Source organism: Chenopodium album, chromosome 25 (genome assembly GCF_948465745.1).
Source record: "Chenopodium album chromosome 25, dcCheAlbu1.1, whole genome shotgun sequence".
Classification (NCBI taxonomy): Eukaryota; Viridiplantae; Streptophyta; class Magnoliopsida; order Caryophyllales; family Amaranthaceae; genus Chenopodium; species Chenopodium album.
In genome coordinates this window covers 8,409,267-8,434,214 of record NC_137858.1, presented here as the reverse complement: position 1 = coordinate 8,434,214, position 24,948 = coordinate 8,409,267, and the positions used below count along the sequence as shown (strand labels likewise).

At 32.0% G+C, this 24,948-nt stretch overlaps 2 protein-coding genes and 1 pseudogene across 2 annotated transcripts; all 3 read right to left on the bottom strand.

Annotated features, from left to right (window-relative positions):
* Positions 1-100: 100 nt before the first annotated feature.
* LOC145615179 (protein ECERIFERUM 2-like) lies at positions 101-4,472 on the bottom strand. Its single transcript, XM_081670249.1, has 2 exons — positions 3,871-4,472; positions 101-996 (listed from the first exon to the last, which is right to left on the bottom strand). Exons 1-2 carry the CDS (start codon positions 4,348-4,350, stop codon positions 136-138), a joined length of 1,341 nt encoding a protein of 446 aa, XP_081526375.1. The 5' UTR covers positions 4,351-4,472; the 3' UTR covers positions 101-135.
* Positions 4,473-13,277: 8,805 nt separating this feature from the next.
* On the bottom strand, positions 13,278-15,755 carry LOC145614710 (protein ECERIFERUM 2-like). Its single transcript, XM_081669784.1, has 2 exons — positions 15,025-15,755; positions 13,278-14,472 (listed from the first exon to the last, which is right to left on the bottom strand). Exons 1-2 carry the CDS (start codon positions 15,568-15,570, stop codon positions 13,579-13,581), a joined length of 1,440 nt encoding a protein of 479 aa, XP_081525910.1. The 5' UTR covers positions 15,571-15,755; the 3' UTR covers positions 13,278-13,578.
* A 2,913-nt stretch (positions 15,756-18,668) lies between these two features.
* On the bottom strand, positions 18,669-24,948 carry LOC145613593 (glutamate receptor 2.9-like; annotated as a pseudogene).

Sequence of the window (24,948 nt, the reverse complement as noted above, 5' to 3'; positions counted from 1 at the left end):
TCTTCATTTTCTCATGGTAATTGGACGGCAAAATGTATCATTATAAATTTATTTCATCATAACACTAATATATAATACAATAATATTACAAGTAAATAAATGGAAGGGAAAAAAAATCATAAATTTAAATTATAATTATGCAATGCACCATTCTTTGTTTAGCTCATATTTCAAGGATTCAATTTCATTTTCATCTAGATGTAGCACAACAAGTTTGCCATCTTTAGCACCAGGAAGTACCAAAATCGATCCTTTATCCTCTACTCCACTAATGGTGTAACTAGCAAATGTTGGACGATTTCCCTTTATTTCAAAGCCATAAATATCTACGTGTTCCATGTCAACAAATGTAAGGTTTGTCCCATAAATGATGTAGTCAAATTTACTCATATCATTATTAACCAATTCTTCCACCATGTTGCTCTCATCAACACAATTTTCAGCAACCAAATGTACCAATTTCAAAGGATCAGCACTCGACACTGGAAATTCCGCCTCGATTGTGCCTATTACTTGTCCATTATAAGGCATTCCATGTTCCTTCTTGATTGTTTTTGGTCTACATATAGTCACATTTTTGGTCCCCAAATCATTCCTAATTTTTGCTATGGACTTCCATATAATTGCTGTAATTACCTCAAAACATTGGCTTGAATCTATATCATTCATTTTGGAACCATGTACCTTCAAATGCAATTGATCAAGTTGTTGTGGAGTAAGATGAAAAGTGTGGGTACCTATCTTACAATTGGTTGGAGTAACCCAATGGTCACCCACCGGGTTGACCCGTTTCATTGAAGTGGGCTCTTGAGATGGGTTCAAATGCTTGTATTTGGGCTGTGAAGGATGTTGAATGGCAAGAGTTTTGGGGTTTTGATGGTGACCTTGCATATATTGGGTCCACATGTTCATAAATTCTGAAGCTGAGAATGCATCACCAAGTATGTGAGCCCAACTTAGGCCCATTGAAACTCCTCCACACTTGAACCATGTCACCTACAATCAAATTGAGTTAGTATTAAAAGAACCTTCAAGGTCAAATTAAAAATTACAAAGTGTATTTAGAAATTTTATTGATTCAAACCCATTTTTACTCTTAAAAACACCATACAAGGGAGTAAGGGAGAGATGGATAGGCAAAGTCGATCTCGATCAAATCTCAAATATCATTCCTAAGACATTATCAAGCATGTTATGGAGTAATTATATGTGTAGAGGGGACCTTCCTAGTAGATTATTTCAATTAGTTATTAAGGTTACAACACCCGATTCAACTTATAAGATAATGGGTGTAGTGATTACATTTGAGTTAGGAATTCGAATGTTGACTCCTCCAATATTTTAGGCCAAAATACACCACATATTATATGTGATAGTACGTATAGCTATCCATGTCTTTGGTACGTATACAGATTGGTAACAATATACGGAGATTTTAAATAGATGATTATAGCAAGTTGGCATGTAGGGTAGTAATGAAAGTGTGTAGCTGTAATGCCTGTAAATTAGATACAAAGTAATGGATGAACAGATGAACTAAAGAGTTACATTACGTATACGTAGGAGTAGTTGGCCGTTGGAATTTAATCATCACATGAACTGTTGTGTTTATGCAGTTATATAACAGATACGATGTACGTACGATATTAGTTGCACTAAACCAATTCAACTACCTTTAGCTGTCAAAAAAAGTAAAAACCAACCAACTTCAACATCCCTATTTATAGTTATTATTTTGATATACAGAAAGTGATTTTACTCATTCTGTCTATCCTTTGCACATTTTAACTTTCATAATTTTTAAAACACGTTTTACTCGCAATTTTTTTAATTTTGTGAATATAAGTAAGAATTACATTAACTTGATATTTTAAAAGTAGATGTTGAAATAACTTTAAAAATATTTCAAAATTTTGACCCAGAAAATTGCAATAGGATAATCTTTAAGGGACAAAGGCCGAGTTTAGGGTAATACTCATATTTAGCTCTAAAATTTGTATGTATTTAAATTGAAAATTAAAGTATACTTTTTATTGGAAATTGATATTTACTCTAACTCTCTAAGGCTACATGTAAGAATTTTTTTTTAAAAAAAAAAATAAGAAAAATTAATCATCAATTTTACTGATTGAAAAACATTATTGCCATAAATTTTACCAGGAGAAAATAAGTTATGATAGGCGTTAATAATTTCAATTTTTAAGTAAAATAGTTTTTTTTAAAAAAAACCTATGGGTCTGTTCTTTTCATCTTATTTTTAATTACTTATTTCAGGTACTATTAATAAGTTCAGATAATTTCAGCCAAATTAGTTCAGGAAAAATAGTTAGAATAAGGGTAGGTTACCCAAGTTCAAATTCCGATAAAAATAAGTTCATACGTAGTATAAGTTCTAATAAATAAAAATAACGTAAATAGAACACACCATTTAATAAGTCATGTGAAAATGAATATGCACCCTAACTTCGGATGACTAATGTACCTACAATTCCATTCGCATTAATTTAAAAATACCCAACTCAATTCATGAATATTTAGTCCATTTTAATGGAGTCATTCATACAAAGCATATCAATACCATGATGTGTTCAATTGTGTTCTTCGCCTATCCAAACGACCAAATCTAGCCGATGAGCTTATATTAAAACTTAGTTTTGTTGTTGAATTGAATGAACTTAGATATCCCCCATTTATTAAAATACAACTAAATTTTGTATTTTATATTTTTAATATGAAATTATCAATTCCGTGGGAAAAGAAAATGCACATATTTAGGGCTTAAATATCATGAATTAAGTGTTCTTTATTTATTTTGAACTTCCCAAAAGTTGCCATTTAGTTTTGCACAATGTGTAGTAAAAGAAATGAACCAACTAATATACTAATTGCATCCTATGAGAAATTATATTCTATGTATCCATCAATATTTTAAGTGATCTCCAACTCGATCTCCATTACACATAATTTATCATTAATGTCTATAATTCTTTTTGTAATATATTATGAGAATTCACATTGAGATAAATCAAACAAGAATTCCTTGACAATATTTTTCCTTGTATATAAAGTACCAAAAACGATCAAAGTTTATAATTTCGATCTGAATAGTTTTGGCCTAATGGGTTGAAAACATAAACTTCAACAAAAAGAAACAACTACAATATTATCGATCATTGCCTCATTGGAAATTTAGTATTGCTATTTTGGTCAATTGTATGTATATATTTTTTTTTTGGTGAACACGAGGGGCAAGCCCCAATTGTATGTATATATTTTAATATTAATAAACCAAAAGTAGCGAAATTTGCATGTGTGGGTAAGAGTAAGGATAAACCAAAAGAGTACTTATATAGGTAATTATTCTCTTTAAGGTGAGGCAGAGCAATTAATGCATGATTATTGTAGTTAACATACACTGCACATCTGCATGCTAAGGTAGATTTAACTTAATGACAATGAATCTCATGGTTAAAATAAATTATAATAATTTATAAAAAATAAAAAAATAAAAAATATAAAAATAAAAAAAAAATAAAAAATAAAAAAAACACTGAAAGCAGTAGGCGTCTAGGCGATGATCCTATGAAACTATGAAAGCCAGTGAATTAGATATTGAATTAAAGAGTAATTAAGCATCGCCAAATTGCTATAGGTTTTATCTAGAGTAATAAAGGATAATGATGTATACGGGATTTAATTAAGATCGACTAGACTCAATAGTCAATTCGAAATCACATCACTACTCGTTAATGGGACACTAGATCATGATCCATTGACTAATAGCTAAACTATACATACAAATTGAAATTTTTAACTAAGAAAATTAAAATATAAACAAGCTAAGGAAGCTTAATCAATCATAAAAATTACCTGAAGACAAACAAGGGGAGAAAAGGGCAAGTCAGGACCAAGAGCATGCTTATAAATAAGCTGATCCTGCATCGACATGAAGTCCTCCATAGCAAGCCACTCATCGACAGTCTTGCTCGACTGAGCCTCGACAACCCGTATACCGGCATCATTGAGCTTAATCGATGGCCGGTCACCGGTCTCGGCCCGGATCCTCCCACAAGCCACAAAGTAAGAGATTAGCCAATCATACATAGGCAAACTCTTCATTTCACGAACACTCCAAAGATTACTAATACCATTATTGTTACTAGTAGTATTAGTAGTAATGTTGGTGTTATTGAAGAAATAAAGGGCCTTAATATAATGTAATTTCATGGCCAAATCTATGCCTTTTAACTCATATGTTTTGTTTTCACCAGCAATTTTTCCAGGCACTACTGTTGCTACTCTTATGTCATAGACTAGATTTTTCTTGGTATCTTCCTTTGGAATTGGCATTTTTTTTTTTCCTTCTTTATTTTTGAAATTTGGTGTTTATTAGTTTGGTGAGAGAAAGAGGAGGGTTTAGTTTAGTATATGGGCTTGCATGTAGCATGAGCTTATATAGCTGCTAACCTGCTACTCATGCCCATTTAACAACTTGTTAGGAATGATTATTGGAACAATTTTTTTTTTTTTTTTTTTTTGTTTGGACAGATGGAACAAGTTGACTCTATTCACAATATACCTTATCCATTCTCTTTTTATCACTACGTTTGAATTGAATTGAAAATTTACTTTGATCGCATCCACTCTTTTGACTGTCATTTGTGATTAAAATTTGTTTTTTTAAAAAATATTTATGTGGAATTTTGTTAGAATTGTCTAGATAAATATTTTCAAAAAATCAAATTTTTTTTTTTATAATTATTCATCGTTTGAAATATATACTGACAAAAGCGTGGAATTTCAAAATGAACAAATAAATTATTGTACTATTATTATCTCCTCAACCTACATAAAAAAATCTTTAATTTTTATTTCAAATACGTCTCATAATGAGTAGGACTTATATAAAACCAATTACTAACTCCTATTCAGATCACATCAAATTTATTACTAAAAATAATATTTTATAGTGTCAAATAGACAAAAACTAATCTCAACCTCCTTAAACTACTAATAAATGTCATGATGATAAGTATCAAGAGCTAGAGATGAAGGGATCGAGTATTAGAAAAATATAATGAATATGATAGGATTGAGTATTACTCGTATTATTATATGTTTGGGTATATTATGTTCTTGGTTTTTCCCCACTATGGCTGATTTATGATGATATTAGGAAGCTAGCTAGCTCCTTTCATGTTTTAAATATTTCTCATGTACGTAGAGCAGGTAACACTATTGCTCACCTTGTTGCAAGGTGAGACACTCGTAGTTCTTCGGAACTTATTTGTATTGACTCTATTCCGCAAGGCACTTTAGCCTTGGCGGAACTTGATTTGGAATAATAATTCCTACTAACGTTTCCCCTCAAAAAAAATGTTCCAACGTATGTAGAAGAAAGTTGTCGCCATAAACAAAGGTTTTTCAACCTTTAATAGCTTAAGGGCCGATTCATATTTACTTAATTTCAGTTCACTTTAGCTCCAATTAGTTAAGTTCAGCTCCTAATTTCCTTCTCTCATAAAATATTCATTTCAGCTCAATTCAGTTCATTTTAGCTCCAATCAGTTCAGTTCAGCAAATGTGAACAGGCCCTAAGTCATTACTGACTCTAGTATTACCCATTGAAATTAAGATATGTGTAGATGAATTGACTCTAGTCCCTCCGTTTCATAATATCAGCCCTATTTAGAAACTTTAGCTGATGATGATCAAAACACTATTCATCGAAACATAGCTTAATACCAATGATCGTCATTAGTCATTTTAGCTGAGAATTTCATGCCATGACCTGCAAAAGTGTTATGTTAAATTTTTTTTTTTTTTTTTTTTTTTTTTTGGGGGGTTTGATTCTAAATAAAGTGTAAGATTCTAACTAAAAACATGTATAAATATACAAATTTTTGAGTTAACAATAAAATTGCAAAGAACAACTTCCCTATATAGATATAGAGGCCTAAACCATCAAAAAATTCAAAATCAAATCTAGCTACAATTTGAGCATATACAAATATACAATGTACCTAAGACTAAAGCCTTTCGTATCAATCTTCGAAATAGAAGATATTCATAAAACAGTGAGGGAATCTTCTAAATTGTTGACAATATACAAAACAATAATATAGTGATGTGAGTTGGGTTAATTTTGATTCAATTTGTTTTAAGGAATAATTGTTACATTTTTTTTTACTACTCCGTAATTTGCTACTTAAAATATTATTTATATAGCTAGTTCAAGTAATACATTAACAAATGTACAGAGCTAGCTAAGATGTGAATAATTTTATATTCAATTTAACATACAGAATACTTATTTTGGAAATCAAAACGTGGCATTGTTCCTTAGGTAACAAAAACTGAAAAGCAACTCATCTTTGTAACATGAACATCAAGCTAATATTTTAAAAAATTGAAAAGGAACACTGTTGTTGGTAATTTCTCTATCTTAGGAAGAATAATACCAAAATCAACTATCCTGAGATAATATTCCTATTGCAAGGAGAATGTACAAACCAAGAGCAAAAATTACAAGAAAAAGAAAGAAAAATTACATAAATAAGCAAATAGAATATAAATAATAAAATATAAATAATAATAATAATTAAAAAAATAAAAATAAAAATTGTGATCTTACATCTTGAGCTAAAGTAAAATAAAACAATTTTACAATTAGTATGATTATGATGACATTTAGAAAGGAATTATATATAGAAATTTCCCATTTTAGTCATTGTAGCTCCTTAGCTGATTATAACTCCATATAATGGTCCCAGCGTCTCATTCGCCTATCTATTTTCTCAAATGGGGCAGCGAGTATATTGATTGACATATCCTTATACTACGTAGTTGCATAACTTGCTTTTATCATTTTATCATTTTCAATTATAAGCCATACATTATACGAGATTTTTCGTGGTTTTTTTTTTATTAGTTTTCTATTTTCTTAAAAATTAAAACCAAAAAACTGAAAATTACCGCAATATCGATTGAGCTATAAATACGCACTTTACTTTTATCTTTTATTAGGGATTTTGAAGACAATATCAAAATTAGCATTGTCTTTTTCTCATATTATATACAAAGAATTAAAAGAAACAAAGGAAAAAAATAGAACAAAAACAACTAAAATTAGTTTATTGATATTCATACTTGCAAACAAAATACTTAAATAAAGACAAATTACATAGTATTTCTTTTAAAATTTGCACCAAAAAAAAAATCATATTTCTTTTTAAAAAATGCAACAATAAAAACCTTTATAATATTCAGTCAAAAAAAAAAACCTTTATAATATTGTGTTCATGTAATAAAATTATTTCTCTTAAGTTTAAGGATCAAAATTCACACTAATTAACATGGATAATCACACTCACACCAAATAACGGGTGGTTCGATTGGTATAAAACATTGCACAGTAGCAGTAACTCCATGTCTCTTGTAACACTCATCTTTACAAGGAGCATCAAGTACTTTATCATGATCGCAAACAGGTGTAATCCATGGGAAATATTCCACACATTCTTTTCCTTCCACCATCATCATGTTCATGCTTGCTTTCTCTATACAAAATAATAATTTAATTAGTTTAAATTAAGTTACAATCAACGTTATCAAAGTCCGAATTCTATTTTTAATCGAAAGGGGGTTTCAGAACCGAAAGCTAACATGCATAATCAAGACATCATAGTCAAATATGATTGAATTTGTTTGTATAAAACTTAATACGGCTAATGTTTCCAAAAAAAAAAAAAAAAACCCTTAATACAAGTAAAAAACAATTTAGAGTTGCTGTATATTATTTAATAATAAGTTTGTAAACTTATAATGTATTCGTCCATTAAAAATAATAATAATAATAATAAAAATAAAAAAACTTATAATGTTTTTTTTTATTTAAGAAAAGTTGTAAAACCGGGTAATATCGTAATTCGAATCATAAGGTCATATATGAATAATTAAATCATACTCCGTAAAATTCTATGATTTGAATTGTGATTTCAATACTACATTAATGCAATAAATTACATGGTTTACTCTCATAATTAGACAAACGACTACTCTGTAAAAAAATAGAACTTTTTTTTACGGAGAAGAAATTATATAACAACTGTACTAGGTAATTTTGTTGTTTTTCTTAACAATGATAATTATTACGGAGTTTTTTTTTAAAATAATTATTTTTTATTAATTCAAAAAAAAGAAAATTATTCTTACACTTGATTTTTTTTACTTCCCTATTGTGGATAATTTTCTTAAGAAAAAAATAATGATTTAAATATAAATATTAATTCAATCCATCTTTAATAATGTTCAATAGCTCAAATCTTTCATTATAATACTTGTAGTTATCGTAATACAAAGACAAGGGAATATACTTATCTAAGAGGAAAATTTCAGAGCAAAATTCAATTCTTTCATTAAACTAACACGAGGTAGTTTTTTGTGACATGTTTATAAATTTATTTATTTATTTATTTAATTTTTGTTAATGAAGACATGTTAATAAATTGTACTATGAACAATGCATATAAAAAAGTAAATAAAAAATAAAAAAGATATGATTCTTGAATGGAAGAGTTGAAGATAATACCTGAAGCAATAATAATGAGAATTACACTTAACCAAAAGGATTTCCACATCTCGCTCTACTAGTTAATTTTTTGAGGAGAAAAAATTGGCTTAAAAAATTGTTACTAAATCGTCAAGAAAATTAATTTTTTTTCATAAACATCATATATCACATATAAAGAAGAATTTTAAGCTACTTTTTGGAAATTAAATTGAAATATGTCAAAGCATGAAAATACTACAGTAATTAAACATAAATAACCTATAAATAATTATTGTCCATAATAAATAAGGGGTGATATTCTAAAATTATTGTTAAGCGAAATATATATGATTTGTTTCCTCTCATAAAACGATAGGTATCATAGAAGTACCCTATGTATGGAAGTAAATGATTACGATGACATTTAGAAAGGAATTATATATAGAAATTTCCCATTTTGGTCAATATTAGCTCCTTAACTAATTATAATGGTCCCAGCGTCTCATTCGCCTATCTATTTCCTCAAATGGGCAGCGAGTACATTGATTGAGATATCCTTATAGTTGCATAATAACTTGCTTTTATCATTTTATATCATTTTCAAATTTCAATTATAAGCCATACATTATATGGGATTATTCATATAATGTATGAGATTATTCATGATTTTTTTTATTAGTTTTCTATTTTCTTAAAAATTAAAACCAAAAAACAGAAAATTATAGTAATATGATATTAGTGTAATTTTCTGTTTTTTTGGTTTCGAGTTGAAAGCGGTTTCGGGTTAGAAATAGTTTGGTTCTTTTTCGGTTTGGTTTAATTTCAGTTCGGTTTAGAAATAGTTCGGTTCATTAACGGGTTTGGTTCTTATACGGTGTAACGTTATTCGGATCGGGTCGTGTGTGCATTACTTAGAATACTTAAAATAAGAGGAGCTTTCGAAGCTGGTACAAATTAAGAAGAGTGGGTGCGCGCCAAGAAGTTAGTTATTGCCGGACTTCTCCTAACCACCTTTACAGGCCCATGAATTAACAACATTCACATGTTTAATGGTATTCTTTTTCTTCCACTATATATCTTTTTTTTTTCCTTGATCCATATCTTGTTTTTGAGACTTGAAATGTTGCCACAAGTTCACATAAATATATTATATTTCCTCCGTTTTATTTTAATTGTCAACCACATTGATTTTTGCGTATGTTTTGATCATCTATAATAAGATTTTAACATTTTAATTGAAAAGCAGATTAATGGGAGCTAATAAGAAAGTGCACGAGTTTTTTGAATGAATGAAAGAGGGTGCATGACCTAAATTCTAGTAGTGCAATGCAAGGCAAGAGTTGATTTATTAGTGAACCATGCTGTAAGAAATGTGTCGAATAACTTAGGATGAGCGTAAATAAAAAGTGTAACATATGAATTGAGACATCGGAAAATACACTTTGTATTATTATTACTATTAGTGTTATGTAAGGCCTATTACTTGGCGAGTCCCTAATTGTGCCTGTTAGGATGTATTTTAAATTAAATTTTGCTACTTTCGACCCTTTCTCTTTGATTTATAATATAAAGTTTTGTAGGTGTTGTTCATACCAAATCTCACATGGAAAGGGTAATGAAGAGCTAGAAGATATAATTAATAAGAGCAGATTTCTTTAGTGTATGATCTGACTTGTTTATTAGGTTGGTGACCAACAACAATGCAAATCGTGTGATCTAGTCCCAAAGTGATCTGAACATATCATACTAATGTGGAGTGGAAGTGTGGTTGCTGCAATCAGATTGAATAATACGATTGATCATATTCACGACTACACTAATTAAATCAATATTGCCCATGTAAAAACGAAAATGAATTTTCAAGGAGACTATATCTCAAAAGATCTGCCTATAATCCAAGATGACAAGAGGAAAATTAATGAAGTTTGAAGTAAGGTCAAATACAACAAATTGACAACCAATTAACACATCCACCAATCAACTAAATAATCCAAGAATTAATCACTTGATATATACAAGATAGGACAAGTGGCAATCATATCATTAATGAAATTGAACTAAATAAAATTAAGATTTCAGCTAGCAAGTATTTAGCTGGCTAAAACTAAGAGTAAGCAGCAAGTAGACGTAACATAAGCAATTAATAAACGTGCTCTAATTAACAAGAAACAACGACCCTAAACGGCAAAAAGGCAAGCTAACCGTTTAACAACGACACTAGGTTTTTTTTGTGGCCTGGTAGTGGTTGATCAGCAAAGAAGGTTGCGTATTATATAGGATAAGGTCGTATAAGAGCATTTCCGATGATATGCTACAATGCCTTGTAGGTCGTTGTAGCTTACTTACTTTATTTGCCGCATCAATTTTTTAAGATACAAAATGTTCCAATGATGAACTACAATATTTGCTAGAAAATGAAGTTCTACCGATACTCTTCTATATATGCAAGATGCACGGTCGGGAGATGAGGTAAGGAATTCAAACCCCAAAGTGCTCTAAGTAAATAGTACTTGTCATCCCGAGCTTGAAATTTAGGGTCATATATATGTGATCAAATGATTATTAATAATGAATTCTCTCCATTTAATTAGTATTTCTTAATATTATTTTGTAATTTTTTTTATGCTTTAAATAAAGTTACGTAACTAATTTAAGTATTCATATAATATGGTCGTATAGTATTGAAAGATGGTGTCATATCAAACAGAGTTGTAATCGATGATTAAAAAGACAGATAGAAGTATATTTCAATCAAATTAATTTTCTAGTTCATTTATATTAAAGTTGCATGGTCCTATAAAATTAAAATAGAAATTATACTGTTGACTGCATTAATATTAGAATATACGTTACTGTCTTATTAATAATTCAAAATGACATGTAATGGACTAATGGGACATTGATTTAATACTGAGAAGTGACATTTTTTTTTTCTTATATTATAGCTATAGCAAAGTGACATTATTATGAATAACTATCTTTTCTGAAACAGCTAAATAAGTGACGCTTATACAGAGAATTTGATATCAAAAGAAAGTTGGAAAACCCGTCCAGGTTTTGGATTGGATTTTGCCAAGTCAAAGGCCCATAGGATGAAGTGTTTCAACTATGCCTTCTTAATCATCATCGTTTTATTTATTTATTTACTAGATTAGGTCCCGTGCCATGCATGGTTATTTTAATTACTCATATTTTCTTTTTATAAATTAATTTATGCATTTATGGCATACAAAATAAAAAGTTAATATCTTTGTAGAATAAATTATATTCCACCATAATTACACTTCTGTAAAAAGATTATTTAATTCCTTTTTAATCCGTACTTAATTGGGTAATAACATAAGAAAGGTAAATATATTATTGTTAGTTTATTTGGTTGACAAAAAAAAACTTTTCTTTTAAATAACTTCTTTAAATAGAATTTTCTAAATTAAAAAAAAAACCTAAAATACTAAGGACACACCAGGAGATGACATGTGTCATTGCTGGTGTGTCTTTTAGTATATAGTTATTGATGATTTATTTTTTAAATGTTGGACAAACAATATTTAAATATGTATGAATGTATGGGAATATTGTGCTCTTTTCATTCCGATAATTTTTTTAATTATCAAATTTAAACAAGTAAATTTGGGACATCCTAAATAGAAAAATGGTGCAAATAATACACTCGTACTCTGCATTATTCTATATATAAGAGTAATTAGGAATTAAAAAAAAAAAAACTTCTTATGTTGATCACACTCTTTATAATTTTTCCTTTTCACATTAATGGTATTTTAGTAAAATATCTTACTTAGATGCAAGTATGCAACCATAACATTTGTGTTTTGTCGGTGTTGTCAAAAAAAAAAAAAAAAAAAAAAAAAAACATTTGTGTTTTGTCTCAGTCCACATACTTTTAGTTGCACTGCATACACCCAATAATGCTACGTAGACACATAATATATAGTATATTGTGTGTGTGTATATATATTCACGAGTATAACTCTATAAGTAAATCACTAAAGCTACATTATTGTTAGTTTGTTACGTAGTACGAAGTACATGAGTACTGCGTCCACTGTCTCCGTACATATTTTGAGTTGATTATTTTTCGTTTCGGAAGTTGATTTTCATGTTGATTATGTGCAGTGTGTTTGAGTTGGGAGCTTTTGCTCATCAACAACTTTCTGGTACAGAGAGGGGAATTACACTGGGTAAATCACTACAACTACGAGCACTCGACTGTCAACGTACGTATGATAATTGAAGTGTATCAACTATATATATACTACGGAGTATTAAGAAGCTAAGAGAGGGTCATCCGGTCATGCATCATACTATCTCCGTTACATATTAGTTGCAACTTTGGGCAATATTTGTGAGAGATAAAATATTCCAAAATTGCAACTAATATGTAACGGAGGTAGTATATAAAATGGTCGCGGTGGTGACCGAAAAGAGGATATTGTGAGGGGATGGGAATGGATCGGAAGTGGCCCAGGAGGGCGGATTGCATGCGGTTTTTATGTTATAAAGCCCTTCCATAGTGGCTAAGAGGGAAGGCGTTACAGACTTACCAACCTTAGTTTGCCATTCATGATGATATATACGCCTTAGCTTACCAAAAATAATTAAAAGATGGTCTTCTTATAAAAATTAAAACATTGTAGAATATAGACTATTGCAAAATTTGTAATTGTTTGATTTGAGAAAATTAAACCAATAACAAATGTAGTTTATTTCGTCGTCTCACTGGTAGTCTGGTACCATATACTAGTAATACTACATAACATATGATATAACAATAATACAAGAAAGATCAAGTCACATGAGTACATGACCCCTTCCGATCCGCCCCTTGCTATAGTCAAGCCAGCAAGCAGTAAGATAGGGTATCATTCAGTGGCTCGGTGCACCGCCATTCTTTTTTTACAACCACATTTCAAATTTTAGACATAATTCGTGAATAATTAACTTTACATCAAACTTCACGTCTATATATATTAAGACAACATAAATTATTTTAAAGGATACTACATTAATTATTCAATGCACCACTCTTCCTTCAGCTCCCTTTTCAAGGGTTCAATTTCTTCTTCCGGAAGTTGTACCACAACAAGTTTGCCATCGTTACCTTTATTATTATTCTCATCTTTAGGGCCTGGAAGTACCAAAACGACTCCTTTATCCCCTATTTCACCAATACTGTAGCTAGCAAACCTTGGATATTTTTCTTTCATTTCAAAACCATAAACATCAGCTTTTTCTACGTCAACAAATGTAAGATTTGCCCCGTAGACAAAGAAATCAAACTCACCCGTTTCTTTGTTCACTAATTCTTCAACCATGTCACTCTCATCAACCACATCTTCAACAACCGAATGTACCAATTTCAACGGATCAACATTTGATACATCAAAATTCACCTCGACTACACCTAATGTTTGCCCATTATGAGGTACTACTCCTTCCCTTTTGATTGATTTTGGCCTACATATAGTCACAACATTTGTCTCCAAATCCTTCCTTATCTTTGCTATAGATTTCCACATAATTGATGTAATAACCTCAAAAAATTGGCTAGTACAATTGTCATTAATTTTGGTACCATGTACCATTGAATGCAATTGACCAAGTTGGTTTGAAGTAAGATTAATAATGTGAACACTTATTTTACTATTGTAAGGAAGGACCCAATGGCTACCCACCGGGTTGACCCGTTTCACGGAAATGGGCTCTCGGGTGGGTTTTGAAAGCGGGTTTTCGGATTGTGGAGGATCTTGAAGGGAAATTAATTTTGGTTTTTGTTTGTAACTATCTTGAATTTGAATATACTGGCCCAAAGTGTTCATGAATTCTACAGCTGAAAATGCATCACCAAGTACGTGAGCCCAACTTATGCCAATTGAAATTCCTCCACATTTGAACCAAGTCACCTGCAAATAATTTGTTTTATTTTTTAAGGCAGCTTTAGTAGGAAATTACAGAGTAAAATTCTTAATTAATCGATACTTTATTTTTTTGTAGTATTTTTTGACACGTTTTGATTACAGGAAGTATTCACAAAAGTTACTTTGACTTTCTTTTGCTATTCATTCTTACAAAAGAAAGAAAAAAAAAAGTAATAATTAAGTCTGGTGTTGTTAGATTTGTGATTAGTGTACATATAAGAACTTTTTTCATTAATCATCAATTTGTACTCTAAAATATTCTAATACAAATGGAATTTACTATTATCTCAATATACTTCGTATATATATATAAGCTATATTATACATCTAGTTTAATTCATCTTAATGTATAGTTTAACAATATGTAGATCTAAATTCAAATGCTTGCATGGATATGAATATTGTGCAAAAAGTGAAACATCACTATCAATTAAATTTAAATCAACTACTAGTATATAAAATTACCAAAAACATTTATTTTTATTTTGAACAAAAAATTACCAAAAACATAAAATAAGCTCAACCATATAAAATTACCTGAAGGCAAACAAGAGGGGAGAAGGGCAAATCAGGACCAAGACCATCATCATTGTACACAAGCTGATCCTGCAAAGATAGGAACCCCTCCAAGGCAAGCCACTCCTCGACCGTCTTGCTCGATTGAGCCTCGACGATCCTTACGCCAGCATCGTTGAGCTTGATCGATGCTCGTTCTCCGGTCTCAGAAGAGGACACCCGAATCCTTCCACAAGTCTTGAAATAAACTACAAGACAATCAAACATAGCCTTCTTTATATCAAGTATACTTACAAAACTAGTCTTTTTTCCTTCTTCATTATCACTAGTATTATTGAAGAAATAAAGACACTTAAGATAATGCAATTTCATTGCCAAATCTATGCCTTTTAACTCATATGTTCTGTTTTCTCCTGTGATTTTTCCAGGCACTACTGATGATATTTTTATGTCATAGACTAAATTATTTTCTCCTTCTTTTGTAACTGCCATTGTTTTTCTTCTTTTTTTTTTTTTTTTAGTTTGTTTTTGGTACGTGGATGAAATGGATTTGGGTACGTGACACATATATATTTATATTATGTAACCCGTACAATCTAGAAATTCGGAAGAAACCGAGTTTAACTTCCTATTTCAGACATAGCTTTATTTTCTATAGTTAGAAAAGTCAAGAGGTGTCAATATCGAATTGGAACTTCACATTGATTAATTCACTTCAAGTTAATTAGTAAAACTATTAAGAATAAAGAAATCAATACCCTCAAATAATACTTGTATCTAAGCTAGTAGTCGAGATTGATCCCATAATATAAAGGTTAATTGTCAAGAGATACAACCTTTGTTACTAAACCAAGTACTGTTTAGTCCTTATCTAACATTTAATGGGGAACTACATGACATGGATTTGTCAACAATAATATAATATGATAACATGAAACATGCATCAATGTATGTTTATGATACTTATAACTATGAGATGGTGGACCAAAACAGTAACATAGCCATAATTTGACCTAATTGAAAGTAGTGGTTTAGACCCTCTAGGAAAACCATATGTATAGTTGGCGAAGTAATTGCTGAAGGTTTATATTATATGATACACGTAATCCCTTTTGATTTGTTCGGAATTTGTCACATTTTTGGAGTTAGATTAGTTGGCAAAGTAATTGCTCAACATATATATGGTTCACGTAATCCCTTTTAATTCGGAGCAATTTGTCACATTGTTTAATTTGGAGTTTGATGTTTATGGACACAATATTTTTCAACATGATCTTGCAAATAGGCTTTATTATTTGCTTGATTAAATAGTGATATATTTAATTTCCTCGACGGTAACAAGTAAACTTTCAGACTATGAGTATTTTTGTGAGAATATAATATATTCAATTGTTATGTCTAATGTGAAATGTACATAAGTCAAGCAAAAACAAAAGTTTATCCGTAGTATTCATATTTATTTAATATTATAATTAAAAATATAAAATAGTATATACAATGCGAGTATTAATTTGGGACAGTAGGAGTACATAAACGATAAACGGAAACCTAACCTGTAGGCGATAGTTATTACTTCTGACTCATTTAAGGTTGCTTCAACTACTTTAAAAGGTTGCTTCAGCTACATAAATTACATTTAAGTTTGAACAAACTAATCCTAACGTATAGTAAAACCAAATATACATTTTTTGTACAACTGTAGAAGTATGTACTTTAAGAGCTCCCATTTATTTTTAACAGGAACTTAAGGATTTAAAAACACCTGAATTTGGATTTTGGAAGATGAGAAATAAATTAAACACCTTATTTGACGTTAAAATTAAAAAGAGATGTTATACCGTACTGTAGTATATACTTGGATTTCAAATGAAAGCATTAATATAAGAACAATATTGAGGTCGAGTGAGGGATACCTCAAGTGGTTAGAGCTTTCTAGTTAATATTCTCACCCTCGTCCTTGTGACTCTCTAAACACCAAAAATATAAGAACGGTTATTTGATGAACAAAACTAATTCCCTCAATTTTTTATGATCTAGCTTATGTATTTTTTTTTTTAAAATAGATCTAGCTTATGTAGTTAAATTAGTAGAATATTCACAAATTTCAATCTGTTGAAGTATATCCCACCAAGTAACACATGTAAGAGTCCCACATTGATTAAAAGAAGAGAGAGTTAAACACTTTATAAGGCTAAGAGGCTACTCCTCCTATTGCCATATGGTTTTGGGATGGAACCTCCTTGGACTTGTGAAGTGGACTCTCTCTCTTGGTTTGCGGGTGCGGCCTAGGCCCGCGTTTATTACAATCTTTATATTTTCTTAACTCCAAGAGTTTCAAAATCCTTCCCTTTTTTTTTTTTTTTTTTTTTTGATAATATGTTGTAAAAAATTATGTATGCACCAAAAATTGAAACAGGTAAGAACAAAGTTTTGAAATAGAAAGACAATATATTTGTCGCTTATTTGCCTTATTATATCTTTGTCCGTCCATTTTTTAAAATATTGAGCATCCTAATACTATATACATCGTATAACAAAGTTTTTATTATGCTTGTTATTATGTATTTACTAAGTGAGTAGTATTTTTTTTTTTTTTTTTGAATTCTTCTTATTATTGATTCCAATAAAATGTCTCACACAAAAAAATGGAGTATAGCAAAAATATCTAACCAATATAAAATCCTTTTTTATATATTTATTTTCCAACTCACTGTGACCTGCACCCTTTTTAATTACAGAAAAATATATAGCTGGAAACTTTATTATTTTGAGCATTTTTCCAGCTTTTTAACCGGAAATATATTAATACTGAGTTCACAAGTAGCACAACACACTACAACACCAACGATCATACTTTAGAACTATTAATTGTTTTGTTAGAAAATTTATTGTGCTCACCTCTCTTTCACATGTTTATTGTCTCACTATTATTTTATCACATTTTTAATGGCAAAAGTTGTGTTTTAAAAAGTTGCCACAAGTTGCTTCATTAAAATAAAAAATTAAAAAATTGGTCACAAGTTGTATGAGGATTTGATATAATCCAACATTCCAACCTGATTTTCTAACTATAACTGAAATTTAATAACCCAAACAAAATTTACAATTAAACCAAAAAAATAAAATTTACAATATTAATTGTGTCAATTGCTTCGTTTTGATAACCCAAACCAAGATTTATAATAATATTTGAAGAGTTGATATTCGCTCAATATAATGACTACAATTATTTTGTAGCTATTGCAAACTGAATTACAACAAACCTTTTTAACTTTTTTTTTTAAAAAAATAAAAATATACATAATATCTAATTACAACACTTTTCTAGCAAATTTTTTTTCGGTTTGAAATATTCCTATCTCCCATTATAAAACTCCCACTTAAATTAATTCTAAATTTTCATTAAACGGCAATTAATCAGAAATGAAGGAAGTAAAAATCTATATATTTGAGCAATTTTGTATCACGTGGAGATGTCATGAACACTCATGATACCATTCAATTCTCTGACCTGTTTTTCTAACTTCATTAACTTTCTTTGTACATCCTATAATATAGCAGTTCTTAGATACAGGACAATCATTTCACACAAAAAGTATGTACTGTAGTTTTACAAATTTAGAAGTAGAAAATAGCCTAATAATAATTGATTACAATTGCTTGATTCATGCATTTAAGGTTCTAGACATCCAACCACGTAATTTTCTTAAAAGTTTAAAAACTAATTCATGTACAAATCTTGAAATTCTCCAACGCTTCTCAATTGTAGGAATAACAATGACTAAAAGTGCTAAAGATTCCATGCCACCAGAAATGTAGAACAACCCTGAGAATTGCGTAAGGCCAACACTCGTGCTCGTGCTCGTGTTGTTTGTTGATGAGGCTGAGCACTTGTAGCGAGTCAACAACTCTCTCTCCAACATCTCGATCTCTCCCCTTTCTATCGCTTTTAACATTGCTTGTGACATGTCTATAGATAGCGACGAACCTTTTGGAAATGCCTGTGAGGAACTAAAGATCTTTAGTGGTAATAATAAATTAAACAGGTAGCAGATTGACACGTTTTTTTCACATAAACTTATTAAATTAAACTTGTTACCGATCAAAAAATACTTTACTGAGATAAGATCGCAGAGAAATTAAATTATTTCGGTACCAACCATTGTGTTTGACTTAGACTTCAATTATTTGAGGAGCACTAAAGTTGGAAGATATGTAGTACTCACAAAGCTTAAACCACCAAAGTAGTAGGTTGGACCAGCAATAGTGTAGTCCTTGCAGTACTTTGCTAGAAATACTTGAGCATGTGAAGTAACAAAGAAAGCAGCCTTAATTTCACCTCTTTGGAATGCTATGTGATACTCATCAATCGATCGCGTTGGCCTAATGTTGTTAAATTTAAAATGCAAAACATCAACTAAGTAAGGGTAAAGGAATGAATTCCAATTGCACCCAACAGCTGCATTTTCGCTTCTTAGTGTATCGACGTCTTTCACAGATGGTGGTAATTGAGCAACAGTCATTAGAGATGTTAGTGCAGCTGTGAAATATATAGTCAGCAGCAATACTAGGAATTGCCATGGTGATAGGCGTGTCGCGTACCTAACAAAAATAACCTAACATGACCACTACTATGTAGACGGGCAAGCAAGGGTCGGATCCCAAGAGACTATGGTTTAACTAATTAAATAGACTCAAGCAAATACTAAGCAAGTAACCAAATCAACAAATGAGAATCAATAACTAAAGGACTAATTAAAGCGATTAAACTAAAGGAAAATTTCACATTTGCTACCAGGAAAAGGACCCTAATTCACATTTGCTACCGCTTTAATTTTTTATTTTATATTACTACCACCTAAATCACCGTTTTTTAAAAATCACTACCACTTAACGGAATCCGTTAGGATTTCCGTTAAGTTTATTAAAAAAAAATAAAAAAATTAATTAAAATATAAAAAATTAATTGAAAAAAAAAAATAAAAAAAAAAATATATAAACCACCCTCCCCCCCTACCCTGCCACCCCTCCCCTCAACCACCACCACCCTGCCCTCCCCTCTGCCGGCGGCCGGCGCCGGCGCATACCCACCCCCATCCCTTTCACCCACCCCTACGCAGTCAAACGAACCCCCCCCTTCCATTTCCCGTTGATCCCCACCCCGAACCAACACCACCCCTTTCCCCTTCCCCCCACCGGAATCCGCCCCTGCCAGCCCCGTTCCCCCACCGAATCGACCCCCCTCCCCTTCCCCTACTGTTCTCGGCCTTCACAAACCCTAAACCACTCGTCCACCACCCCAAAATCACCCAAATTGAATTTAGGGTTTCGTTTCCGGCTCGATTCAGGTTGGGGTGGGGGAAATCGATCGTTTTTTGCTCGATTCAGGTTGGGGGAAGGGGAAATCGGCCGTTTCCGGCTCGATTCCAGTTGGGGTGATGTCGGGGTTGGTGCTTAAGGTTTGGGGTGGCTGTTTTGGGTGGGGGAAAGGTGGTTTCGGGGCTGGTGTTTAAGGGTAGGGGTGGCTGTTTTGGGTGGGGGAAGGGTGGTTTCGGGGTTGGTGTTTAAGGGTTGGGGTGGCTGTTTTGGGTGGGGGAAGGGTGGATGGTGGTCGAAGGTGGCAAGCAGGGTGGCAGTGAGGGTGTCCGAGGAGGGAGGGGTGGCAGTGAGGGTGGTTGATGTCACTAACGGAAATTGTAACGGAAAGTGTTAAGTGGTAGTGATTTTTAAAAAACGGTGATTTAGGTGGTAGTAATATAAAATAAAAAATTAAAGGGGTAGCAAATGTGAATTAGGGTCCTTTCCCCGGTAGCAAATGTGAAATTTTCCTAAACTAAATAATATGATAAATCAATGCTAAAAACATCCAAGATCAAGCATCACCACGAATACAATTAATGCAATAGTCGTTCTACCCCTAACATATAATTCAATTGATTAATGAGGAAAAGTAATCCCTATATAATACCAATGGTCTCTCCCGAGTTATCAATGGCTTCTCTAATCACAATCAAGCCTACTTCCGTGGTATCATGCAAATTAAAGACCTTGAGCACATTACTCTAACTTCCTAATCATCCGTTCAACTACTCCCGTGATGAACTTCAAACCCTTAATTGATTTATTCAAACCCGTCAAAACCCAACTTCCGTTGTGATTAAAACAATGGATTAATAACAATACTAATTATCCCTAATCTAATATTGGCATGAGCACAATCAATTAAGCATATCAATTGCAATTATCATTAAAGAATTTAAAGAATTAAATCATGCATTAATCATATTCGGGTTTCGCTAGATCTTGGAACAAGGAAACTACTCACACATATTAATGAAAACAATAATGATAATCAATAAAGAAAACATAATTAACAATAATAAAATAAGAGAATTGAGAGGAGAAATCAATACTTGGAATTAATTATGAAGTCTTGAATCTTGAAAGCAAAACCCTAGGAAATAATATGGAAGAACGTAAAACCCAAAAAGAAGTCTAAAAATAATATCTGAAATATGAATAAAAGTGATAAAATAAAAGACTATCTAAAACCTATTTATATCCTAGCATAAAACTAGGTATTTTTATCTAAATAGGACTCTCAAACGCCACCAAAACAAGCTGCCACAAGTAGGTTGTGGCACGAAGAAAACCGCCACAACCAGGCTGTGGAGCGGGCTGCCTTCGCCTCTCCTTTGCTCCAATATAGACGCCCACAACCAGGTTGTGGCCAACAGATTGCACGCCACAACCGAGCTGTGGAGCAGGCTGCCACAATGCTCCATTGGTGCTAGAAACGCTCCATATAAAGAAATATCTCGCGATTAAAATAAATTCCACGCAAATCGAGCCCTATTCCGATAAAAACAAAAGCAAACAAACCGAGAAGAGCAATATCGAAATAGGAAGAATAATAGCTCAAAAAGATTAGGAAAATGAAGAAAACAAAATAAAATATGACCAAATATCACATATAAATCATGTATAATATCGTGTTATCACATGGTGCTAGAACAATCTTGGACAAATTGCTCCTTGGTGATTCATCTACAAAAGTAATGGTACGGTGTTTGTCAATATGGTTTAATTGAACATATAAAAGAGAGCTGTCAAAAACTAACCCGACTTTAGAAAACATGACCAAATCAAAACAAATCGGACTAGACTTGCTACAAGCATACAATTGCACATAATAACCTTTAAATTTCAATTTATTTGTTCAAACCAAAAAAAAAGAAAACCCAACCTTATATTACAACTATCCAAAACTCTACTGCCGAACAGGGCCTACACAAAGTTAGATTGATCGATCAAACTAAAACATGACCCGACCTGACCTACCAATTGATACATCATGACTAAGTCAAGCTAAGGGTGCTTACTTCTTTGTGCAAATAATAGCAAACTGAAGGAGAACCAGAAAATTGTACCAACTTATTGGAAGAGTGATGAATCTCCAAAATCTGGATCATCGACGTGTTCTATCAAACACACAACAAACCCCATAAAGAGACCCATTAATGGAATGAGGATCCACATTTTCCTGTCAAAAACCTTCAAAAACATCCACATCTCATTTGTGCTGTCATGTTTTACCGTGACAACCATAACCATACCAGACTTAGCATATGGGGTGAGAAGTCTGCCCACTTGTATCTTTCTTCGAGTATGTTAATGTCCCCAACTGCTGCATCAAAGCCCTTAACATACGTAACAGTCGGTTAATTAGTACTGAAGCCCAGGATCGACTTATATACTCTATCAGAAACAGAAACTGATCCATTCAAAAATTATGTACACGGTTAAATGAACAACTTGTAAGTAATTTAACCGAAAACAGGACAGCATTTTTGACATGACTTTAGATATTTTTGTTAATTGTGTTCATATAATTTTTAATTAGAGACTTAGAGTTACCTTCTGATGGATCTCATGCACCAGTTCATCATATGTGCCGTAAAATGGAACCAAAGTAAAAGGCAGATCATAAGGTAGGTACTTCAGAGAGGCTCTGAAGACATCAACAGCAAATCCTGTGACAGAAGTCTTGTTATGTACTTCGTCGATGCTTACATTGACAAATGGATGAAAAGCACCAGAAGCCGGTACACCAATCCTCAGGGCGTCTGACTGATAACACCAGAACTGAACCCTGTTGTAACTGTCTGTTGGCTGCCTGGCCAATATATAGGACCTAGTTTAACAAAATGGTTTTTTCTGCCACTTTGTCTAGGGGCTTTCGTCGAAAATCCATCTTCAGCAGACCAAAAGGCTAAATCGCGGTACCCATTTCCCACCACATTGATAATTTTGAAGGTTGGGAGTTGATCTATCATGCCATTTTTGAAGCTTATATTCCCACTCAAACCCACAAAGTTACTGGTGTTAGAGTAAAAATTTCCTACTGAATCCTTTTTCGCGTTGCCAATTGCCTGTACTGCATCATATGCCCTTAAAGCATATATACTAGGATATGGATTTCCTTGATCATTGGGATGTTTTGTGAGATAACTTCTCTCAAATCTAATCTTGAACTTTTTGTATAACTTACTGGTATCAACAAAGCTGGTTTTATATCCTATGACACCTTGCATAGAAGCAATGACAGAGGAATCAACAGAATCGAGTAAAGTAGCAATCTCATCTGATATTATCCAAACAAAACCTTTCTCTACCATACCCATCTGGTGTGCTTTTTTGAAAACACAAGTGGCTAGTTGAAGAGAAGATTGCAGAACTACAAAGACGCGGTTTCTTCTAATACTTAGCTTTCGGAATTCTTGCTCAATGGCAACTTCAGGGTCAGACAAGGAGTTTACAGGAGGGAAAGACAAGTGTTGCTCTACAGTTGAATCAACTGACTTCAGTGAATCTGACAGAACAGAAATAATATCAGAATCCTGGGAGAAACTGCTGCTTCTTTCATATGTAACTGTCACTTTTCGCCACTGGAAATAGCTGACTATGAATGTAAGGCATTGCATCTCAATCGATATATTGCTGGTCATTCGGATCAAATTGGATGACGGCATTGGTAGTGATGCAGCAAGAATAGCAGTTGGAGGCAAGAATATGACAGGAATGTCCATAAAGTTTTTGTGAACTTCAGATAAGACTGCGGCTTCAGGCAATGAAAATGTTCCAATAATTGCTCGAACTTTGTTTTTGTGCAGGAGTTTTAGTGCTGCAGGCATAGGTAAATTAGACTAAGATAATCAGCATCTTTACATAGTATTTAATTAGTAGCCTTGAGTAGGTAATGTGTTTGTCATATATAAACACAAATACAGAAACTTTCTTTCCTTGGAACGGAGCAGTAATATCATACCAGTGGAAGTGGCAGAATTAGAACTTTCAGAAGAATTTCTGAAATGCAGTGTCAGCTGAATGCAGCTGTCTCTATAAACATCTTGAACTGCAATCTTCATTGCTATTTCCTGTTCCTTTCCCACACGAGTGCTGCAATCAATTATCACACCAATGCTAACCGCGACATTCTTATTTACTAAGCAGTTGTATCTTCCTTATTTGGCGCTACTTGTGTAGTTTGGCATCAGAAGTAGAACAACCACAAGTATGTATAAGGAAGCATGATTAACTTGCAAAAGTCTGAAATTAAGCTGACCTATTAATTGATCTAGAGGAAGTTGCCTTGGCTAATTCGTGTTAAAAATTCCGGACATTGCATAAATCATATAGTGTTACATTACTTACAATTATATGGCATGTAAAGGAAGATTAGAAAGTATAAGGTTGACTTATTCAAGCTATCCTACTGTAAGCCTTATTAAAGATCACTCCTTACTTGTTTGACTGACATTTTTTTATTTACAGGACAATTGTTCATCAACAAATTTATGGAATCTATAAATAAAAAATTCACCTAATTGTTTGTGGAAAAAGCTACTCAATCTTACTTACGCAAGGACACAATGATGAAATCAT